Source organism: Pongo abelii, chromosome 9, assembly GCF_028885655.2.
Source record: "Pongo abelii isolate AG06213 chromosome 9, NHGRI_mPonAbe1-v2.0_pri, whole genome shotgun sequence".
Classification (NCBI taxonomy): domain Eukaryota; kingdom Metazoa; phylum Chordata; class Mammalia; order Primates; family Hominidae; genus Pongo; species Pongo abelii.
The window spans coordinates 90447927-90468882 of NC_071994.2; the positions used below are offsets into that span (position 1 = coordinate 90447927).

The window sequence follows — 20956 nt, forward strand, 5'->3', positions numbered from 1 at the left end:
TCTTAGCTTCCTGTCTCATACAGATACATTAAGACACATTACGACTTCACTTTAGTGAATCTGAGAAGGGGATATGATATGCTCCGTTTTCCAATTTTGATTAACTACAGCATCTCACAGACAAGAAATTCCCTAGAATAAACTTTGAGAAATACTGCAAAAGATTCTTTTAAGAAAGGGGTAGAATTATGGGAGGATGCCATCAGTTGGATAGGAAAAACCTTCACATAGTCTCACAGTTGAAAAATGCCACACCTTAGCATTATTAGTCTGCAGATGAAAAAGTAATGTTGATATGGACAGGAGACAGGGAAATACTGGGTAGAAGAGGGTGGTTCCTCAGCAAAGGCCCCACCCTCAAGCCTGAAGACCCAAGGCCCTAAGTGAAGACAGGCATTTCTGTTTTCATACCAAAAAAGGTGCCTTTTGGCCCGCCACGCCCCCCATCCTTCCCCCATATAAACCCAAAATCTTAGCGGGCACAGACACAAGGAGCTGTACATCGAGAGGAGCAGAGGAACAGAGCGGCACAGAGCTGTGGAGAGCGGTGGGGCAGCACAGCAGAAAAGGAGGGAAGAGGTGTCTGAACCCAGAGGAGAACAGGAACAAGTGGACTCCAGGGTAAGAACACCTTTCCCCTCCATCCCCCTTCTCTGGCTGAGAGTCATCTCACGGACAGCCATCTCCACCACTCAATAAAACCTTGTGCTCATCCTTCCAGCCCACGTGTGATCCGATTCTTCTGGTACACTGAGCAAGAACTTAGACTGTCACATTGGCCCCCTGTCCTTGCAATAAGGCATGGGGTCTAATGACCTGATTAACACAAGCCATCTGTAGACGGCAAAGCTGAAAGAGCACACTGTAACACATGCCCAGTTGGCCTTCGGGAGTCTCCAACATCCACTCCTAGACACTGCTGTGGGGCCAGAGCCCAAAAGCACCCCCCATGGCCTCTGCACCTGCCCCTCTGCATGCTCCCCTTAGGGGTTTGGGTGGCAGGGCAGTGGGCAACCAAAGGTGTGAGGAGCCACACCTCTGTCATATGCCTGCGAGGGGGATAACGGAACTCTCACATTTCAAAGTGTTTTAGTTGAGTAATTATTAATCAATTAGTAGCCTATTCAAATAATACAAATTTGAGCCATGAACTCTACAGATATTAGAGGATTAAACATTGTATTCTCTGAGAATTTGAGGCTATTTCAATGTATTAAGGAAAAATAACCTACCTATATAATTTTTCAAATTCTGCTAGCTCCCCATTGCTTTCCAATTCCTTACCCCTTAGTCACATGATCCTAAAGGAACTATATTAGATAGATGTAGATCCTAAGCTAGATCCAGCTATAGTTTCGAAAAACTAATTTTTTTAAAAATTATCTAAATTTCTGACTAGATAGATTCGAAGTATTATGATATAATTTCCCAAACTAAGAAATATACCATGGGGCTTATAGGTAAAGATGAAAAATGCCACCTCTGGTTGAGAGTAGTAGAGCTATACTGATAATTTTTTTTTTTTTGCTGGACATCAAAGCATGGAGAGGATTTTGAGATTTTTTTTTAGGTGGCAAATTTTACAGTTACTGTAGGCAAGTTGAGGGCTATTTGAGGCAAAGGGAACAGCACAAATGAAGATGAAAAATGAAAGTTTTCATTCATTGTGTGTCATATCGTTTGAAAGCAGAGCAAGGTGATAAATACAGTTATGGTCATAATTAGATGGGTTTGGATACCAGGCTAAATGTATCCATTAGGTAGTGGGCAGTAACACACTCCCGTAATCACCCAACGGGTTCTCCTTCCTCACATCCTACACAGAGCTGATTATCAAGACAGGGAAATTGCAATAGAAAATGAGTTTAATTCATGTAGAGCCGGCTGTATGGAAAACTGGAGTTTTATTATTACTCAAATCAGTCTCCCAGAACTTGGTATAAGAGGATGAAACTAGAAGCATTTCATAAAACAGTTAAGAATGGGAACCGGGAGAGGTAGCGACCAAAGAGATAGCAGGCATGAAACCGCCTTTGCAAAAATTATACCAGTGAGAAAACTATGAGAGTGAAAGAGATCTGAGCTAACCCAACCCCCATCTTGCCTTCTACTTAAATATTCCTGGGCTATTGGGCCAAGCTAACTTTGGAAGTCATTTCGGCTATAGTTTAAATGACAATGGGCCTTGCCCTGAAACCCAACCACTTTTGTGAAGCTAATGGAGGCAGTCAGGCTGTGGGGAGAAGAGGAACCTGCGTCCAGCTAAGGCGCAGACTTGAGAGATTGTCAGCCATTATTCCAGAGGTTATAAGACATGCAACTCCGTCAATTACTCCAGCAAATAACATCATTATTGTAGAACCTAAGACTGGCTTTTTGAAATATCTTTTCAGGGAAATTTTATATTTATTTTATTTATTATTTTATTTTATCTTACCTTATCTTATCTTGTTTTATTTTATTTTATTTTTGCATGTCTGACACCCATGGCTCTACCTGGACCCAGCAACCCCACTCCTATGGCCCCACTTAGAAGCAATTCAGCCCACAGGAGGACAGCTTCAACTCCCTGTGATTTCACCTACCCCAACCAATCAGCAGCAAGCATCTGTTACCTGGCCACCCCCACCCCTTCCCCTAAGCTGCCTTTGAAAAACCCCTACCTATGAGCTTTGGACAAGATAATTTGAATATGAACTCCATCCCCCACGTGGCATGGCCAGCCTAGTATCTCTTAAGGTCTTTCTCTACTATATTGCCATGGTCTTTCTTTATGCAGCAGGCAGGAAGAACCCCTCAGGTGGTTACGGGCAGGAGGCTAATCCATAGCATGTGGCTCTGCATGCCAGAGCGTAGAAAATGGAAAGGGGGCAATGGAAACAATAGACATGTGAAAGAAAAACTCATAAATAGGACTTGGAGAGTGACAGAATATGTATCAATAGGAGATAAAGATCGTTAACAGATCACATAAAAAGTTACAACTGGGGTGACCAATAAAATGGCGAGCAACACCGGTAGGACTGGTTAGGAGGGAGGATGGTATTCAGCATTCATATTTTTATTAATGATAAAATGTGTGCTTTATTACCTTGGGATTTTTCGACTGTGGCCACCACTTCTCCTAATCATATCTCCCAGGGTAAGAGTCTCATATTCCTTGTATGTAGTTGCAGTCCAAGACTTCTGAATGGCGTTGATAGCTTTCACAAAGTTGTGATCATATTTGTAGAGCCTATTAGAATACCTGTCCCCAAAAATGAGATCATTTCAGATGTAGTCTTTACTGATGTAAATAGAGTAATTAAAACAGGCATTCACACTCTGCGCCTAAGTGGAAAGTGGTACAATCTTTCAGGAAGGTAATTGGCAACATGTATCAATAGCCTAGAATAGCCTGGCGTGTCTCCTCTAAAAATAAAAGTTCAAGTTAACTAAGATGCATGTATAAGGATTTTCCATGAAGTACTTTTAAACTACTAATAGATTGTAAATAACAGAAATAAATATTCTAAGGTAAGGGACTGATTAATGATATTTCATTTTCTATATAATATATTCATTAAAAATGTCTAGAAAGTTATTTAATGATATGGAAGAGTGCTCACAACTATATTATATTAAATGAGAAGATATCAAAGTTTATACATAATCATAACCAATTTATCAACTTTTGCACAGTAATATATATATATTATATGTATATTAATGTGTATGTATAATACATACGTATGTATGTATGCATACACACACACGTGCACACACACTATAAATGCATTTTTAAAATGCCAAACATGGTTACCTCTGAGAGGTGGCATGAGATGCCAAGCTTTCTCCTACCCCCTACAGTTTCTATAGTGTACCTTTATAACCTTTTTAATAAGAAAAAAGAGAACAGCAAAACCTGTATGCAACATATATACAAAATGCAAGCATTATAACCATATGATACTAAAAGAAATTATACTTTATGGACATTTGGTTTATACTTGTTACTCAGAATTTAGTTCTTGAACCAATATCAGTAGCAACACCAGGAAGTTTATTAGAAATGCATACTGTAAGTACTCAGCCCAGATCACCTGAATCAGAATCTCCATTTTTTTTTTTAACAAGATCCCCAAGTGATTCACAATAACATTAAAATCTCAGCCACATTGGTTTACCTTGTGCCAAATGCTTGGATACATATGTAAATAGACTTAACACACAAAGAGCATATTTACAAAACAGAAAAATTCAGGAAGCTGATTATTCACTTAATTAAAACATTTATCATACCTGTGTGCTAGACGCTAGGAATTATAGAACTCACCATATTATTACTATTAAATAAGAGTCTGTGGTTTCAGAGTGACTCACTAAGACTTCCATAAACATTCAACTATGCAAAACAAGATATAATTAACCTGAGGAACATTTTAGGCATACTGCAAACTTTCCTTTCTCTTATAAATCATGTGTGCAGAGAGAGAATTTTGATATGGTCTAAGAACCTAAGAGCACTGAAAATAATCAGAAAAACGTGCAACCAGGTTGATAACGTTTTAATGTTTTTGTCGAAGTTCTTTCCCACTTGTTGCAAAGTGTGAAAAAACCAGAGAGGTACCTTTATCAAGCAGATTATAAAACTGTATCATATGTATGACTACACTAACACAATAACAAAAACAAGTTATAGTTGTTTCATTGTTTCTTTAGGCAAAAGAATATATTTTAAATTGTAAATAAAATACTTTTGAGATATTTTCCCACAACGAGAGTCAATATTTCATTGACTGTAGATATTTGAGGAGCAGTAGCCTGCTCTGTTTCCCTTGCTTTATCATAACATCTAGCAAAACCTCATGTGTTGATGTGTGCATTAAAATAATGACAAGATAGCATCCTACATCTTAAATACTATTATTTTTGGTGTTTAAGATCCAACGAGATTAAAAATAATGTATCTTACTATGGGATAACAGATTATTAAGAGCTGAAAGAGACCCCAAAGGCAATTCAGTCCCACATGCTCATTTCACAGGTGAGGCAATGCAGGTTCTGAGCACTCCGGTTGGGAGCTTCTTCACTAAATGAGACAATGTTTGGAATATCAAATAGAGTACAATAGTACATAGCATATCCTAAATGATAGGTTACAAAGTAAACAAGTTAAAAGTAAATGTGTAGCTCTAGGATCAAGCCAAACAAAGCTATTTAAAACCTAAACTTAAAATGAAGGGGATGAATTAGTCTAGATCTTGCCCAGCACCTTTGCAGACATTCATTCTCCTTTAAATCATCTCTCTTACCTCTGTGCTACAGTCATTAATTACTAGTGTTGCCTGGCTTGGGATGATTTGTACATGTACATTTTCAGTGGCTTTTACAACTACATAAAACAGAAAAGGTAACAACATTTCATCTCTTCCTTCCAAAACTAATAAAGTCTCATTTGAAATCTCCTGTTTGTGTGGTTTACTTAGCTATAGATTTAATTTAACAGTAAACATTAACTGCAGTTTATAGTCTGAATTGTGTCCCCCGCAAAATTCATATGTTGAAATTCTAACCCCCTGTATCGCAGCCATATGACTGTATTTGACAGAGCTTTAAAGAGGTAATTAAGGTAAAATTAGGTCACATGGGTGGGCCCCAATCCAATATGACTGATGTCCTTATAAGAAGAGGACATTAGGACAGTCAGAAAAGACTGTTTAGGGGCCCAGTAAGCAAGCAGACATCTGCAAGCCAAGGAGTGTGGCCTTGGAAGAAACCAAACCTGACAACACCTCAATCTTGGACTTCTAGCCTCCAAAACTGTGAAAAAACAATCTTCCTTAAGCCACCCAGTCTGTGGTACTTTGTTATGGCAGCCCTCGCAAACCAACAGGCTGCATAAATACTAAGAACTTTGATTTCAGTTATCTATGGTCTTGTTTAAAAGTTGCCCAATTAGTATCACCTACACTTGTTGCAGCATAAACATACGTATCTACTTGTATCATGCAACATGTTATTACATGGCAACAAGCAAAATGGCTTTTCTTTATTAGTAATTTGCAATTCTGTGGTCCACTACATGATTTCATTTAAAGTAATCATTGGTCCATTACTTTTGGAATACTTTGAAAAAATACTCTCAATAATATTGGTCGATTTATTTTTCCAGTAAGGTTTTACATAGCATGCCTAATATTTCTAAGCCAAAGGTATTTTGTATAATCAAACTAAAATTCCAAAAATATACACACATATTCATATATACTATAAAACAAGACTAAACATATGTCTCACTTGTAGCAACTCACTTTTCCTGAGAATTCTTAAGGTGTGCTGTGTTCACATACACATTCTCAGAGGCAGTTCCCACCTTCTTTCCGGTGAAACAAGCCCAGTTCCGGCCCAACACATCATGCACCCACCCAGTCATTGTCTCGTTGCAGTAAGTGGTCACCTTGCTGCCCTCTTCTTTATACTGCAAACAAATAAGGGAAAAGAAAACCAAGTAAAATCTGTCTTTAAATTTCAGGTCCATTTCCACGGCTCTCATTCACAGTACATGTGCCGCTTTTCACCCTGTGCCAATCAAAACAAAAACTTCACCCTGAGAGGTTACACTGAAGAATTATTCTAGAAAAAGAAGAGATACAAACTTTTCTGTGGTTAGCATTGTTGGCCACCAAACAAAATGTATATAACAAAACACTTCCAGGAATGAAGGCCAAGGTAAAACAAAACAAAACAAAACAAAAAACAAAGAAAACAGAGCATCTGGCATATTCAAGGCATTTTTCAAAAGTGACTTCACAATCCTTACAAGAAGACTATGAGGATGCAGATGATAATAACCACATATTACCAAGGACAAAAGGAGCTCAGCTCAGAGATAAGGAGCTCCTACCAAGGCAACAGGGCTGTTAAGTGGCAGAAACAGAATTCTCCTCAGTCTATCACACTACAATTTTCCACTGAGACAAGGGCCACACTAGGAAACTACAAGAACAAATGATGAACTTTTTTTTTTCCAGGGGTCTTGCTGTGTCGCCCAGGCTGGAGTGCAGTGGTGTGATCTTGGCTCACTGCAGCTTGCACCTCCCAAGTTCAAGCGATTCTCTTGCCTCAACCTCCTGAGTAGCTGGGATTAAAGGTGCTCGCCACCACGCCTGGCTAATTTTTGTATTTTTTAGTAGAGACGGGGTTTTGCCATGTTGGCCAGGCTGGTCTTGAACTCCAGACAAGTGATCCACCCGCCTCGGCCTCCCAAAGTGCTGGGATTACAGGTGCGAGCCACAGTAAAACAGAATCCTTTTTTTTCTGTCAATCTCTCAATTTATTAGCATATTCCGATCATGAGGGGGCTAAAGTAACCTGAGTATTAAATATATTCTTTACACTTTATTTCACTAATACGGCCTTTTGTCTTATTTCAGTGTTAGAACTGAAAAATAACTATTATTTTTAACAGATTCAGGATTTGAACCGAGATGCTCTGGCTCCAGAGCCTAGTCACCCTCATGTTAGAACATCTCATGGAGGCGGGGCACATGATCCAGGATGACTGTGTAGCATGTGGGAGACAGAAAGGGAAAATGCTGTGCTAAATTTCTGAGGAGAGACTTGGGCACAGATAATTTGAGGCTCTGACTTAATTTAATAGAAAAGACTATTTGTAGAACCTTGGGCAAGATTTTACTAGGCTTTAGTTCTCTCATCTGTAAAATAAGGAAAGTAGAAAAAAATATCCTCGCAGGTATAAACATTCTGGGATTCCATAATCAAATGCAGAGTTTGGTAAACACTTCCTATAACGGCCAGACAGCAAAGACCATTAGGCTTTGCAGGGCACTTAGTTCTCTTGCAACTGTTCAGCTCTGCCCTTGTAGCACAAAAGCCGTCAAAAGCAACAAATTGGCACAGGGGTCAACTATATTTCTATAAAACTTCTATTTACAAAAACAGACAGTAGGGTGGTTTTGGCTCCAGAGGTTGTAGTTTGTGGACTCCTGCTCTACTCTAATACACATTATTTCACTTGTTTGCAGAGGATGGCAAACTTCTTTTTGAAGGACTAGATAGTAAATATTTTAGGCTTGCAGGCTAGAAGATCTCAGTCGCAACTACTCAACCTAAAAGGTGCAAAGGGAATACATAAATGAATGAACTAGGCTGTGTTCCAATAAAACTTTACTTACAAAAAAGAGGTTTGTAGTTTGCCAACCCCCAGTTTAGAGAAATGTGTGGGCTAAACTACACTTAAAGTTAAAATTACCTTACTGCATCTGAGTCTCTGAATTCAAATCATATTTAGGGGGAGAGTTAAAAATGTATGGCTTTAGAATCCAGAAAAACTGGACTTGAATCATGGGAATCACCACTATGTTACATAGCACAGGAAAAGTTACTCTGGGCTACTCATATCCACATCTTGCTTTTATCTTTGGTGATATTCATGATATTCTCTTTTTTTCAGATAGAGTCTCACTCTGTTGCCCAGGCTGGAGTGCACTGGCAAGATCTCAGCTCACTGCAACCTCCGCCTCCCAGGTTCAAGCGATTCTCCTGCCTCAGCCTCCCGAGTAGCTGGGACTACAGGCATGTGCTACCAGGCCTGGCTAATTTTTGTATTTTTAGTAGAGATAGGGTTTCACCATGTTGGCCAGGCTGGTCTCAAACTCCTGACCTGAGGTGATCTGCTTCCTTCAGCCTCCCAAAGTGCTGGGATTACAGGTGTGAGCCACTGTACCTGGCTGGTTGTTCATGATATTCTGAATCCCATATGTCTGCTTCTAGTGATGAATGGCTTCACTAGCATGAGTTCAGTTCCCAACTACTCAAGTCCCTGCTAAAACCCTACTCAATATGATGACCATGGAAACAAAGGCCCAGGACATTGTTGGGCAGCAATATGAGAGGGTGTGTTGTGTGAAAAGGTTAATAAAATTAACTTCATACTAAACTATGTAAAACTTCTACTTTGGTAGATCGAAAACAGTCTAACATGGTAACTTTATAGGATGCAACCTAAACTCCATAAAGCTGTATTATGTATTTCTCTCTGGCACTGGCTCTTGATCCTATTCTCTTCTCCTTGGTTGCATGCTGGTAAGGCAGGCCAGGTAGGGTTAGGCCGATGCTCCCTCCTACCTCTGCTGTTTGAGGAAGCAGTCTGACAATGTTTCCAGAGTTCTTAAGAGCTACTTTATAGATATTGTCACACATACACAAACAAAATGCTACACACAGGAAGACATTCACTGCAGTGTAACACAAGTTAAAAATAAAAACAATAGAATGTCCTAGAAAATGTCCAAATTTAAAAAGTATTAGGTAAACAATTTATTCAAAGGAATAATGTGTAACATTTTATATGATAAACCTGAGTTCTATAGGAAAGGGGTGAGCAAACTAAAATTGGAGAAGGCTGCCTATTTCTATAAATATAGTTTTACTGGAGAACAGCATGCCCATTCATTTATACATTGTCTATGGCTACTTTTGTGCCACAGTGGCAGAGATTTCATACTTTATAAATATTGTACAGATTACTCATAAATCTTACAGGTTCAAGAGAACACAGAAATTATATAGTCTTGGGGGACAAAAAAAAGACCTAAGGACGTAGTGGAACTAGAACTAAGCATCCTACCCAACGCCATCCTCCACTTCTTCCTACAATTTGTCTTCTCACAAAGAGCCAGAGAGGTAAACAATTACTAAAATCACTGACAGGAGATACCCAGAAATGACAGAGAAGCTTTTTTTTTAAACCCAAAGGGCTTCCACCTATATTATTTGAGACTCACGATAATCTCTTTGGGATAAAATTTCTTTCTAATGAAGAAAAGGTGACTCTGCAAAATTAAATGGAGAGGAAAGGATTCAAATACAGGTTTACATGTTACATAGGTCATTGCTTTATCCATTGTATTCTCAAAAAAAAAAAAAAAAAACCACACATTGCGGAGGATTAACTGACTCATGAGTCACGTCCAAATTGTTGCCCAAGGCCTTTAAAGGGCTGCCTAAAATTTCCAGCAGTCCTCATAGTGTTTTCCCACTATTCAGGTACCTATGTTGCCTTGGCTCTTTCAGTCTTTTTACCATGTCTGCCTAGGGTTTTTGATGCAGAACAGAAAGAAAGAATAATGCCTTCAGGCCTAGGCTGCCTAGACTGCTCTGCCACTTATTGGCTGTGCGATCCTGAGCAAGTCACTTTTCTCTCTGTACTTTCAGTTTCCTCATCTTTAAAACAGGTGCAATGGACAGGTACAGTGGCTCATGCCTTTAATCCCAGCACTTTGGAAGGCCGAGGTTGGGGGATCACTTGAGGCCAGGTGTTTTGAGGTTACAGTGAGCAATGATCCAGCCACTGAACTCCGGCCTGGATGACAGAATCAGATCCATTCTCTATATAAATAAATAAATAAATAAATAAATAAAGAAGGGATGATAATTACAGACTCTATCTCACAGGCTGTGTTTTATGTATACTAACTCATTTATTTTTCACGATAGCCTACCAGGTTGTTCTTTCCACAAAAACACAACTATGACAACAGGATTTTTGTTTATTCAGTACCTAGAAAACTAGCTCGCACCAGGAAGTAATTAATTACTAAATGAGTGAATAAACGAATAACAGAAGAGGAAGAACAACAAATGTCAAGTCCTATTTCAACAGTTAACAAGGCACTGAGAATACATAAGTTTATAATTAACAGAGGTGTGGTGATGCCAATATATCACAATGTCTGACAGTCCAAATCACAGTATTACTTCAGAAGTGCAAATGTTCCTCTCCAAAGCTGCTTCCCTATCTGTAAATTCAGGTTGACCTAGAAGTTCCAAAAATTTCCCTTCAAGCTTTCTAATTGCAAATCCTTACATCTGTGGTTATGTATTTATTTATTTATTTTTCAAGATGGAGTCTTGTTCTGTCACCCAGGCTGGAGTGCAGCGGCACGATCTCAGCTCACTGCAACCTCTGTCTCCCGGGTTCAAGCAATTCTCCTGCCTCAGCCTCCTGAGTAGCTGAGATTACAGGCATGCGTCACCACAGCCGGCTAATTTTTGTATTTTTAGTAGAGACAGGGTTTCACCATGTTGGCCAGGCTGGTCTTGAACTCCTGACCTCAGGTGATCCATCTGCCTCGGCCTCCCAAAGTGCTGGGATTACAGTCATGATCCACCATACCCTGCCTTCTTATTTAATATTAATAAAGCCAGTAATTCTTAATATAGACACTCTTTATTTATATAACAGTAATCCTAAGAAACTACAACTTTGTTTTTGTTGTTATAACTTAAACCCTACAAATTCCATTAAATTGATGGAATTATTTTCCCTTTTAAAATTTTATTTTATGCTATTCTGTAGTCTTCACAATCTGAAATAATGTATCAATTTTAGAACCTGAAATTATTCTGTAAAAGGACAGAGCTGCAATGCCACTCTGCACGAGAACAACTTAGTAGAAGACAGGCATTTACCAGTGGGGAAGCCAAGTATGTAGTACCTTAAAGAGGACCATCCACTGTACCCCTGTGATTTTCTTGATTTGAATGTTTTCGGGGTGTGTCATTTTTCCTGTGAAATACTTCTTTTGTGATTTCTGACGTTGTATCACCAATTATGAAGTTGAAGTTTTGACCCTGCTATCCAGCTTGAAATGCAGCCAAAAAATTTTTCTGAGGGTTTTCACTTATATAAACATCAATCTCTGAAGACTGCCTTGCACAGATGAGATAATTTAAGTTTCCATACATTTATGCCAATTTCTACTGCAAAAAATAGATAATTTCCTAAACTCTGAAGATCAAGCCCCAGTATTTAAGTTTAGAAAACTATTATGATTCAATAACTATCCATTTGCTTCTTCGAAATTACCATTAAGTTGCCGCACATTCTCAAAATACCCCTTCTTCAATTTCCCACTCATTTTATCAGCTATCCAATTAGATCTACCTAGTCATAGGGAAATTTTGGAACTGAAGTTATTTTTGGGAACTGAAGTTATTTATCTTGGATCTTTTACTTGACTGCTTTTTGACACTGAGGAGAGTGAAAAAAAAATTCCTTAAACCTGTTCTGCTGTTTTCCTGATTAATAATATACTTAGCCAATGTTTGAATACTTACTTTACATAACACACTTGGCTAGAAGACAGAGACAGTTTAGTAAAGTGGACTCCGCCCTTTAAATCCAGTTCTGTCACTTATCATTTACGTAACCTTGAGCAAGTCACAACTAGTGAGCCTCAATTACTTCATCTGAAAGTAGGAATGATATCTATAACTGATACTACTTTACTGGACTGCTATGAAAGATACAGATGAAATTGCAGTTGGAAGAGTTAAAAAGTTATAAAACATTAAACAAGTGACTATACTAACATTACCATCGTTACCATGAAGGATACTTCATCCATGCCTTCATAGAACTTATATTCTATCCAAAACTGCCAACTGGGCAGCTGACACTGGGACCTATCCTTTCAACCAGTGGTTTCCAGAGGAACATTGGAAACAAAGTATTCTAACTCCCATATATATTTCTAACATAAAAATACAATTGGCTGGGTGCAGTGGCTCATGCCTGTAATCCCAACACTTTAGGAGGCTGAGGCGGGTGGATCACCTGAAGTCGGGATTTTGAGACCAGCCTGGCCAACATGGTGAAACCTTGTCTCTACTAATAATACAAAAATTAGCCTGGCATGGTGGCACATGCCTGTAATCTGAGCTACTTGGGAGGACGAGGCAGAAGAATCATTTGAACCCGGGAGGCAGAGATTGCAGTGAGCTGCAACCATGTGCCACTGCACTCCAGCCTTGGCGAAAAGAGCGAAACTCCGGCTCAAAAAGAACAAAACAAAACAAAAATTAATTGAAAACTTCCACTATTATTTAATATATGAAACAACATTGGTGTGCCCATCAGATCCAATATCAGATGTTCATCTGTTATGTACAGTGTGCTAGTAAGTCCCTACAAGATGGTTAAGGCACAGCATATTCCCTTTTCCACATCTGCCTGCTTAAATTGACTTGAGCATCTTATCTGAATTAATCAGGCTAACACTCACAAAATGAACAAGCAGTTTAAAATACACTTGCAAAGAAACAAGGATTTGCAAATACTAATGATGCAAACATAAGAAAATGGCAAAGTTTATAATTACCCTATTCTGATTTCTGTCAAACATGTTAAAAGAAGTTTTTAAAAACAGATGTTTTGAAATGGTTCCATCACCATAATATTTTTAGTCCTAGTCATCAATAAAGCAAATGTTTCAGTTAAAATCTGTCTATTAAAATTGTCATCCCTAATACCAATCAGTAATTATTCTAAATTCTTCTAAAGCTGTGACACTTTCATACTTTTAACAAAAATGTGTCAAAATCTACTGAAATTCTTTAAGATTTTAAAACACATCAGAAAATTTTGTTTCCAAATGTTGAAAATTTACAGTCATGAAAATTATCAGTAACAGGGACTCTAACATTACTTTTGGCAACAAAATCATAATAATGAATAATATTTTACATTATTTTCAAATGATATCTTCTTGAAATATATTTTGGGTAGGGTACAATTTTATGACATTAATAAAATATTATTTAATCGCTTAATATTTCACATTTTATAACAAATGTAGTAGTACAGTGATACATGTATATATAATTTTCAAACTGTACCTATAGATAATTTAGAATACATAATAAAAAATTTAGACATCTAAGTCTAATCCATCAAGATGATTTATCATCTCAGAAAAGAGTACTTTGCATGGAGTTGAATGATTTGATGATTAACCAAATATGGAAATATTATATTCCAGTAACATTAAAAAACAAACAATGTTTCCATTTTTGCCCTTTGTTTACTGTAGAAATCTATATATGTACAAATTACCTCCATTTGCTGTCAGAAAGGAACCAGGCAAATTTTACTGAATTGGTATTTTGCCAAATTCATCAGAGAATGTCACATCTTTCCTCAGAAAGAAACCAAATTCCCTATGTCAGTTCCAAGGAATAGCTATAGTTTTCTGCCTATTAACTGGACTGAACCATTTATTTAAAAAGTTGAATTGTAATAAAATGCAAAACTGCCAGGAAATAGTTACAGTGGTTACAGCCAAGCAACCTCCAGCATTTTACTGAAGGAACTGGAAGTTTACATGTGAAAATGGAGGGTCATAAATCTGTTTATTTCCAGTGCTGAAAAGACATTACATTAAAACCAAAATACACATTCCAGAATTAGCTAAGAAAACAGCAATTTACTGCACAGCAAAGTAGTCAAAGTCCCTGGGTTCATTCCCCACTTACTCACTCATAAACTCAAACTGTAAAGTTGGAAAAAAATCTTAAGAGTTCATCTAATCCACTCCTCAGCTCATGTTCCTCACTATACTCAACAGAGGTGAGGCACACCATGCAGCATTTCAAAGCTTCGGTCCTCCAGGCTTTGGGGAACCCCTGCAGTCAGAACACTCAGGATTTCCCTTGATAGCTCATTTTGTTTTTAGTAGTTTTGAAAGTTAGAACATCACTGTTTTTAACTCTGAGCCCTATCTTGGCCTCTACAGGCTTACACAAGATTAAAACATAAATAAATAAATAGAATAAAATATAAATGTCTAATCTCTTTTCCACTAAATCATCCAACATTTATGGCTTAAGGGTCCGCCATAGCCTCTAAGGACACAAAGGTAACAACACTTCAAAGAACACATCAATAAAACAATACCACATGATATATTACACAATATTCTTTATTTTACAAGTATTTATTGAAGGCTTATTATTTGTCATATATCGTGTAATACATAGGGAATCAAATGGTTAGTAAGATGGAGTTGATCCTTGCCCTAATGAAGTTTAAAGACCAGAGAGGAATACTAACAGGCAATTATGACACAGAATGCTAAGCCTTATTATATTCAGGGATCTTCTGACACATGTATCTGCAATTTTGTACTCACTGAATCTTCTCTTCCATAACAAAAGCATGTTGATGCAAAATTACTCAGATAAACAAAAGAACTCATTAGTAATTTTTAAAATTCCATATTAAATATATATACATATATATTTTAAATTTTTTAAGTTCCAGGGTACATGTGTACGATGTGCAGGTTTCTTACATAGGTAAACATGTGCCATGGTGGTTTCCTGCACCTATCAACTCATCACCTAGGTATTAACCCATTTATGCCAGAGGTTGCAATTTGTTGAACGTGAAAAATCAGACCTTGACGATGACCTTGAGCAGGATATAAAGAACTTCCACATGCTTAGCGATCCAGAAACGGAACACTAGGCATAAATGGGTTAAGCCCAGAATGCATTAGCTATTTCTCCTAATGCTCTCCCTCAGCTTGCCCCCCACCCCGACTGGCCCCAGTGTGTGTTATTCCCCTCCCTGTTCCCATGTGTTCTATTGTTCAGCTTCCACTTATAAGTGAGAACATGTGGTGGTTGGTTTTCTGTTCTTGCATTAGTTTGCTGAGGATAATAGCTTCCAACTCCATCCATGAAAGGACATGATCTCATTCCTTTTTATTGTTGCATAGTATTCCATGGTGTTTATGTTCCACATTCTCTTTTTCCAGTCTATCATTGATAAGCATTTGGGTTGATTCCATGTCTTTGCTATCGTGAATAGTGCTGTAACAAACATACGTGCGCATGTATCTTTGTAACAGAATGATTTATATTCCTTTGTGTCTATACGCAGTAATGATATTTCTGGTTCTAAATCTTTGAGGAATCACCACACCATCTTCCACAATGGTTGAATTAATTGACATTCCCACCAACAGTGTAAAAGCGTTCTTATTTCTCTGCAACCTCACTAGTATGTTGTTTGACTTTTTAATAATCACCATTGTGACATGAGATGGTATCTCATTGTGATTTTGATATGCATTTCTCTAATGGTCAGTGATGTTGAGCTTTTCTTCATCTTTATTGGCCGCATGAATATCTTCTGGGAAGTGTCTGTTCATGTTCTTTGCCAACTTTTTAATGGGGTTCCTTTTTTCTTGTAAATTTGTTAAGTTCCTTGTAGATTCTGGATGTTAGACCTTTGTCATATGGATAGATTGAAAAAATTTTCTCCCATTCTGTTGGTTGCCTGTTCACTCTGACGGTAGTTTCTTTTGCTGTGCAGAAGCTCTTTAGTTTAATTAGATCTCATTTGCCAATTTTTGCTTTTGTTGCAATTGCTTTTGGTGTCTTTCTCATAAAATCTTTGCCCATTCCTATGTCCAGAATGATATTGCCTATATTCTATTCCAGGGTTTTCATAATTTTGGGTTTTACATTTAAGTCTTTAATCCATCTTAAGTTGATTTTTGTATATGGATTAAGAAACAGGAACAGTTTCAATTTTCTGCATATGGCTAGCCAGATATACAGTAGCATTAATTGAATAGAGAGCCCTTTCCCTATTGCTTCTTTTTGTCAGCTTTGTCAAAAATAAGAGAAGAATCAAACAGACACAATAAAAAATGATAAACAGGATACCACCACTGACCTCACAGAAGTACAAACAACCATCAGAGAATACTACAAACACCTCTATGCAAAGAAACTAGAAAATCTAGAAGAAATGGATAAATTCCTGGACGCATACACACTCCCAAGACTGAATCAGGAAGAAGTTGGATCCCTGAATAGACCAATAACAAGTTCTGAAAGTGAGGCAGTAATAAATAGCCTACCAATGAAAAAAAAGTCCAGGACCAGATGGATTTACAGCTGAATTCTACCAGAGGTGCAAAGAGGAGCTGATACCCTTTCTTCTGAAACTATTCCAAACAATTGAAAAGGAGGGACTCCTTCCTAACTCATTTTATAAGGCCAGCATCATCCTGATACCAAAACCTGGCAGAGATACAACAAAAAGAAAACTTTAGTCCAATATCCCTGATGAACTTCGACGCAAAAAAATCTCAATGAAATACTGACAAACCAAATCCAGCAGCACATCCAAAAGCTTATCTACCACAATCAAGTTGGCTTCATCCCCAGGATGCAAGGCCAGTTCAACATATGCAAATCAATAAACATCATTCATCACATAAACAGAACTAAAGACAAAAAACACATGATTATCAATAGACGCAGAAAAAGCCTTCGATACAATTCAACATCGCTTCATGTTAAAAACTCTCAATAAACTAGGTATTGAAGGAACATATCTCAAAATAATAAGAGCTTTTTACGAGAAACCCACAGATAATATCATACTGAATGGGCAAAAGCTGGAAGCATTCCCCGTGAAAACTGGCACAAGACAAGGATGCCCTTTCTCACCATTCTTATTCAATGTAGTATTGGGAGTTCTGGCCAGGGCAATCAGGAAAGAGAAAAAAGTAAACGGTACTCAAATAGGAAGAGAGGAAGTCAAACTGTCTTTGTTTGAAGATAACATGATCCTATATCTAGAAAACCCCATCATCTCAGCCCAAAAGCTTCTTAAGCTGATAAGCAACTTCAGTAAAGTCTCAGGATACAAAATCAGTGTGCAGAAGTCACCAGGATCCCTATACACCAACAAAAGGCAAGCAGAGAGCGAAATCATGAATGAACTCCCATTCCCAATTGCTACAGAGAGAATAAAATACCTAGGAATACAGAAGAAGTGAAGGATCTCTTCAAGGAGAACTACAAACCACTACTCAAGGAAATGAGAGAGGACACAAACAAAGGGAAAAACGTTACATGCTCATGGATAGGAAGAATCAATATCTGAAAATGGCCATACTGCCCAAAGTAATTCACAGATTCAATGCTATTCCCATTAAACTACCATTAATATTCTTCACAGAATTAGAAGAAACTATTTTAAAATTCATATAGAACCAAAAAAAAGCTCGTATAGCCAAGACAATCCTAAGCAAAAAGAACAAAGCTGGAGGCATCATGCTATCTTTCAAACTATACTACAAGGCTACAGTAACCAAAAAAGCATGGTACAAAAACAGACACATAGACCAGTGGAACAGAATGGAGATCTCAGAAATAAGACCACACATCTACAACCATCTGATCTTTGACAAATCTTACAAAAACAAACAATAGGGAAAGGATTCCCTATTAAATAAGTGGTGCTGGGAGAACTGGCTAGCCATATGCAGAAAATTAAAACTGGACCCCTTTCTTACACCTATACAAAAATTAACTCAAGATGGATTAAAGACTTAAATGTAAAACCCAAAACAATAAAACACCCTAGAAGAAAATCTAGGAATGCCATTGAATATATTTTTTACATATCAGTTGCTTTGGTTATATTTACATCCTGAAAGTCAGCTTGAAATATGCAATTCTTTTAAAACTCTGCAGGAAGGTAACCTGATAATATTCTTTAGAGCAGGGAATCAAAAAAGATGCATATAGCACCATTCCTGATTGTGTTTCTAGAATCCTACAAAATTAATTCTTTGTAAGTTGGTATTACCTGTGAAAAGTCTGCAAAAAAGAAAAGAGAACTGTGGTGCATTTTCCAAGTACCTACAAAGTTCTATGTGCATTAGGTGTTGAAGATATACAGGGAGAAATACAGATTTTCAATCTGGAAAGAGATGAAAACATGCTACCCAATCACTCCATTACAGCACAGCATGAAAGCAGAGGTACCTGTGATATGCAATGGGAACCAAAGTTCTGATGTTTCTCACAGTAATGGAGAGAGCTGGGGAGGGTTTCAGAGAGCAGTGTCATCAAGGTCCTGAGTGATAAAGAATTTATCAGGTCCAGAGGTGAGATAGATAAAAGTTTCCAGGTGGGAGCAGTCCACTGTACTCTTAGTTCATCTTTATGAAATACTTCTTCTCAGAATAGCAGAACAGTATACCTCTCAGATCATACAAAGAGTCATCTGAATCAATAGAGTAAGGATGACAAACTACTCTCTAGAGAAAAATTCTTCTATTCAAGCAGAAATGCAAGAGAGGAAAGTCCACCCAGACAATATGAATTAAACATAACCCCATAATTTCAGGCTTACCAAAGCTGAAAGTAGTCAGCTCTAAACCAACAGAGCAGGAAACAAGACCATTATTTGGCAGGAAAGAGCTAGAAGATAGCAATCAGTGTGAACAATACTGTAATTAAGATTAGTAAATTTGACTATGACACTTAGTTTGTACTTAATTTGAAGTTTACAAAGCTCTTCTACCAATTTCCAAACTACAAAGGGAAGGAGAAGGTAAGTTTTGGTATTCAATGAAAAAACCCTGGTTTAGGCAAGAAAGTCAGTAGCCTAATAGCTAAGGAAACCTAAGCTTCAAGGCAATTCTTGTCTTAGAACTTCAACATGAGCCCATGCAACATTAAACTAATATTCATGATGCTCACAGACTGGAATTTACCAGGAAATCCAAATATGCCTCTAAATACCATTTACTTATTTGTGAAATGGCTTTTTTCACTATTTAGCCCCAAGGAAGTCTTTAGGCTTGAAAGACAAGTTCTAGCATTTTACAGTTAGAAACTCTGTGAGCTTAGCACTGTAAGAGATTAATTTTCTCTATCTATAAAATGGAACTAGTTATATCTACTTTACAGAATTTTCGTAGCTTACAGTATGTCAACTTCTTAGCACAAAGCTTGTACCTAACGAAAAAAGAAAAGAAAAAAAAAAAAAAAGGGTGTTTCCGATACCATCTTTCTGGCCAGAGGTACTGGAGGTCTATAATCTGTAAAGTATACTATAGCAGTCTGACATATCTGAGAAAGCCTCTTTTTTCCCTTCTTTAAATATGTCCTCCATAGGACCATCTTCCCTTCATTAACTTATATTGTGAATCTCAAGAGATCCAAGGGCCTTATTTTCTCCTTACAACAGGCTCTTGGGATCCTCAAGGTAATTAGAGAAAGGAAAGACACTCAGGCAGAGACAGTTAAACTGTGAATAAAATTTACGCTGTGAATAAAACAAAACATACACTTCAAATCCTGACAATCTTAGAAAAAAATCACTGTAATAGAAGGGATTTCAAAAGAGAAAAAGAACAATGTGTTGTTTATTGTTCCTTTTATTAAAAAACTGAATGGTGAAGCCACCCAAGATTTTCCATCTTCCAGAATTTTTTTTTCCTTTCTCCTCTGTAGTCTCTGGTTGTTCACATTCCAAAATGATGTTTACTGTTTTCCAAGGGAATGTTCAGGAGGGCAGCTGCCTTGGAGGTAGATCACCAGGACTCCTTTGCATTTTGCATGCAAATAAAGACTCCAGAAGGGACTGTAGCTGCTAGAGGCCTTTGCTAGCTGCTACAGGTAGGTCCACACTGTCGCAGGCTGCTCTGTCTCTTAGCCCCAACGTCTGTTCATGGCTGTGGTTTTAAAAGAGTCCCTCAACAGATGCTCTATTTAATAACTACAAGACAATAAAAACTAGGGTTACAAGCCAACAAGGATCATATTGTCTCTTAATAATATTTAATCATATCAATTTCTTTAAGTAAAAAAAAAATACCAGCACTAATATTTGAGATCCTGGTATTTTTTTGTAAATGTTAAGACATTCACAAGAAAGATGCCATTCTGAAGCTAAATGCTTAAGCAACATGTATTGCACATGCAACCAACATGCTTTAGAAGCACATGCATTTGAAGATAACTGCCACTGAAAAAAACGAATATGTTTCTGAAATATACTTAAGAAACAGGCTAAATATAGTAACTTAGATAGATTAACATGTATACCTTACAAACTTTAATTTAGGCTCAGTGCTGCCTGAATCCATATGACTAGGTACTAGGCTATTTATCCCATTTACACAACAAATTACCAGGGTTTATCTTTTCTACTGCTGGAGCAGTCTCCCTAACTAGGAGAAAGAGTGAAGAGTTAAGAATAAAATTTTGTAAACTGTATTTTGAGAACAGCTTATTTTTTGTGGAAAAAAAAAATAGTGAACCTATCTGGGAAAAGTTTCCTACTGTATCTCCC

At 37.5% G+C, this 20956-nt stretch overlaps 1 protein-coding gene across 2 annotated transcripts in view; it reads right to left on the minus strand.

Moving 5' to 3' along the window:
- The window catches only part of CTSC (cathepsin C), a 44035-nt gene that overhangs the window by 12348 nt on the left and 10731 nt on the right, over positions 1 to 20956 (minus strand). Inside the window, 2 exon segments of one of the 2 annotated variants that reach the window (NM_001132140.1) lie at positions 3092 to 3247; positions 6294 to 6460. In NM_001132140.1, the coding sequence (NP_001125612.1) occupies positions 3092 to 3247; positions 6294 to 6460 (323 nt within the window). 2 annotated transcript variants of the gene reach the window in all.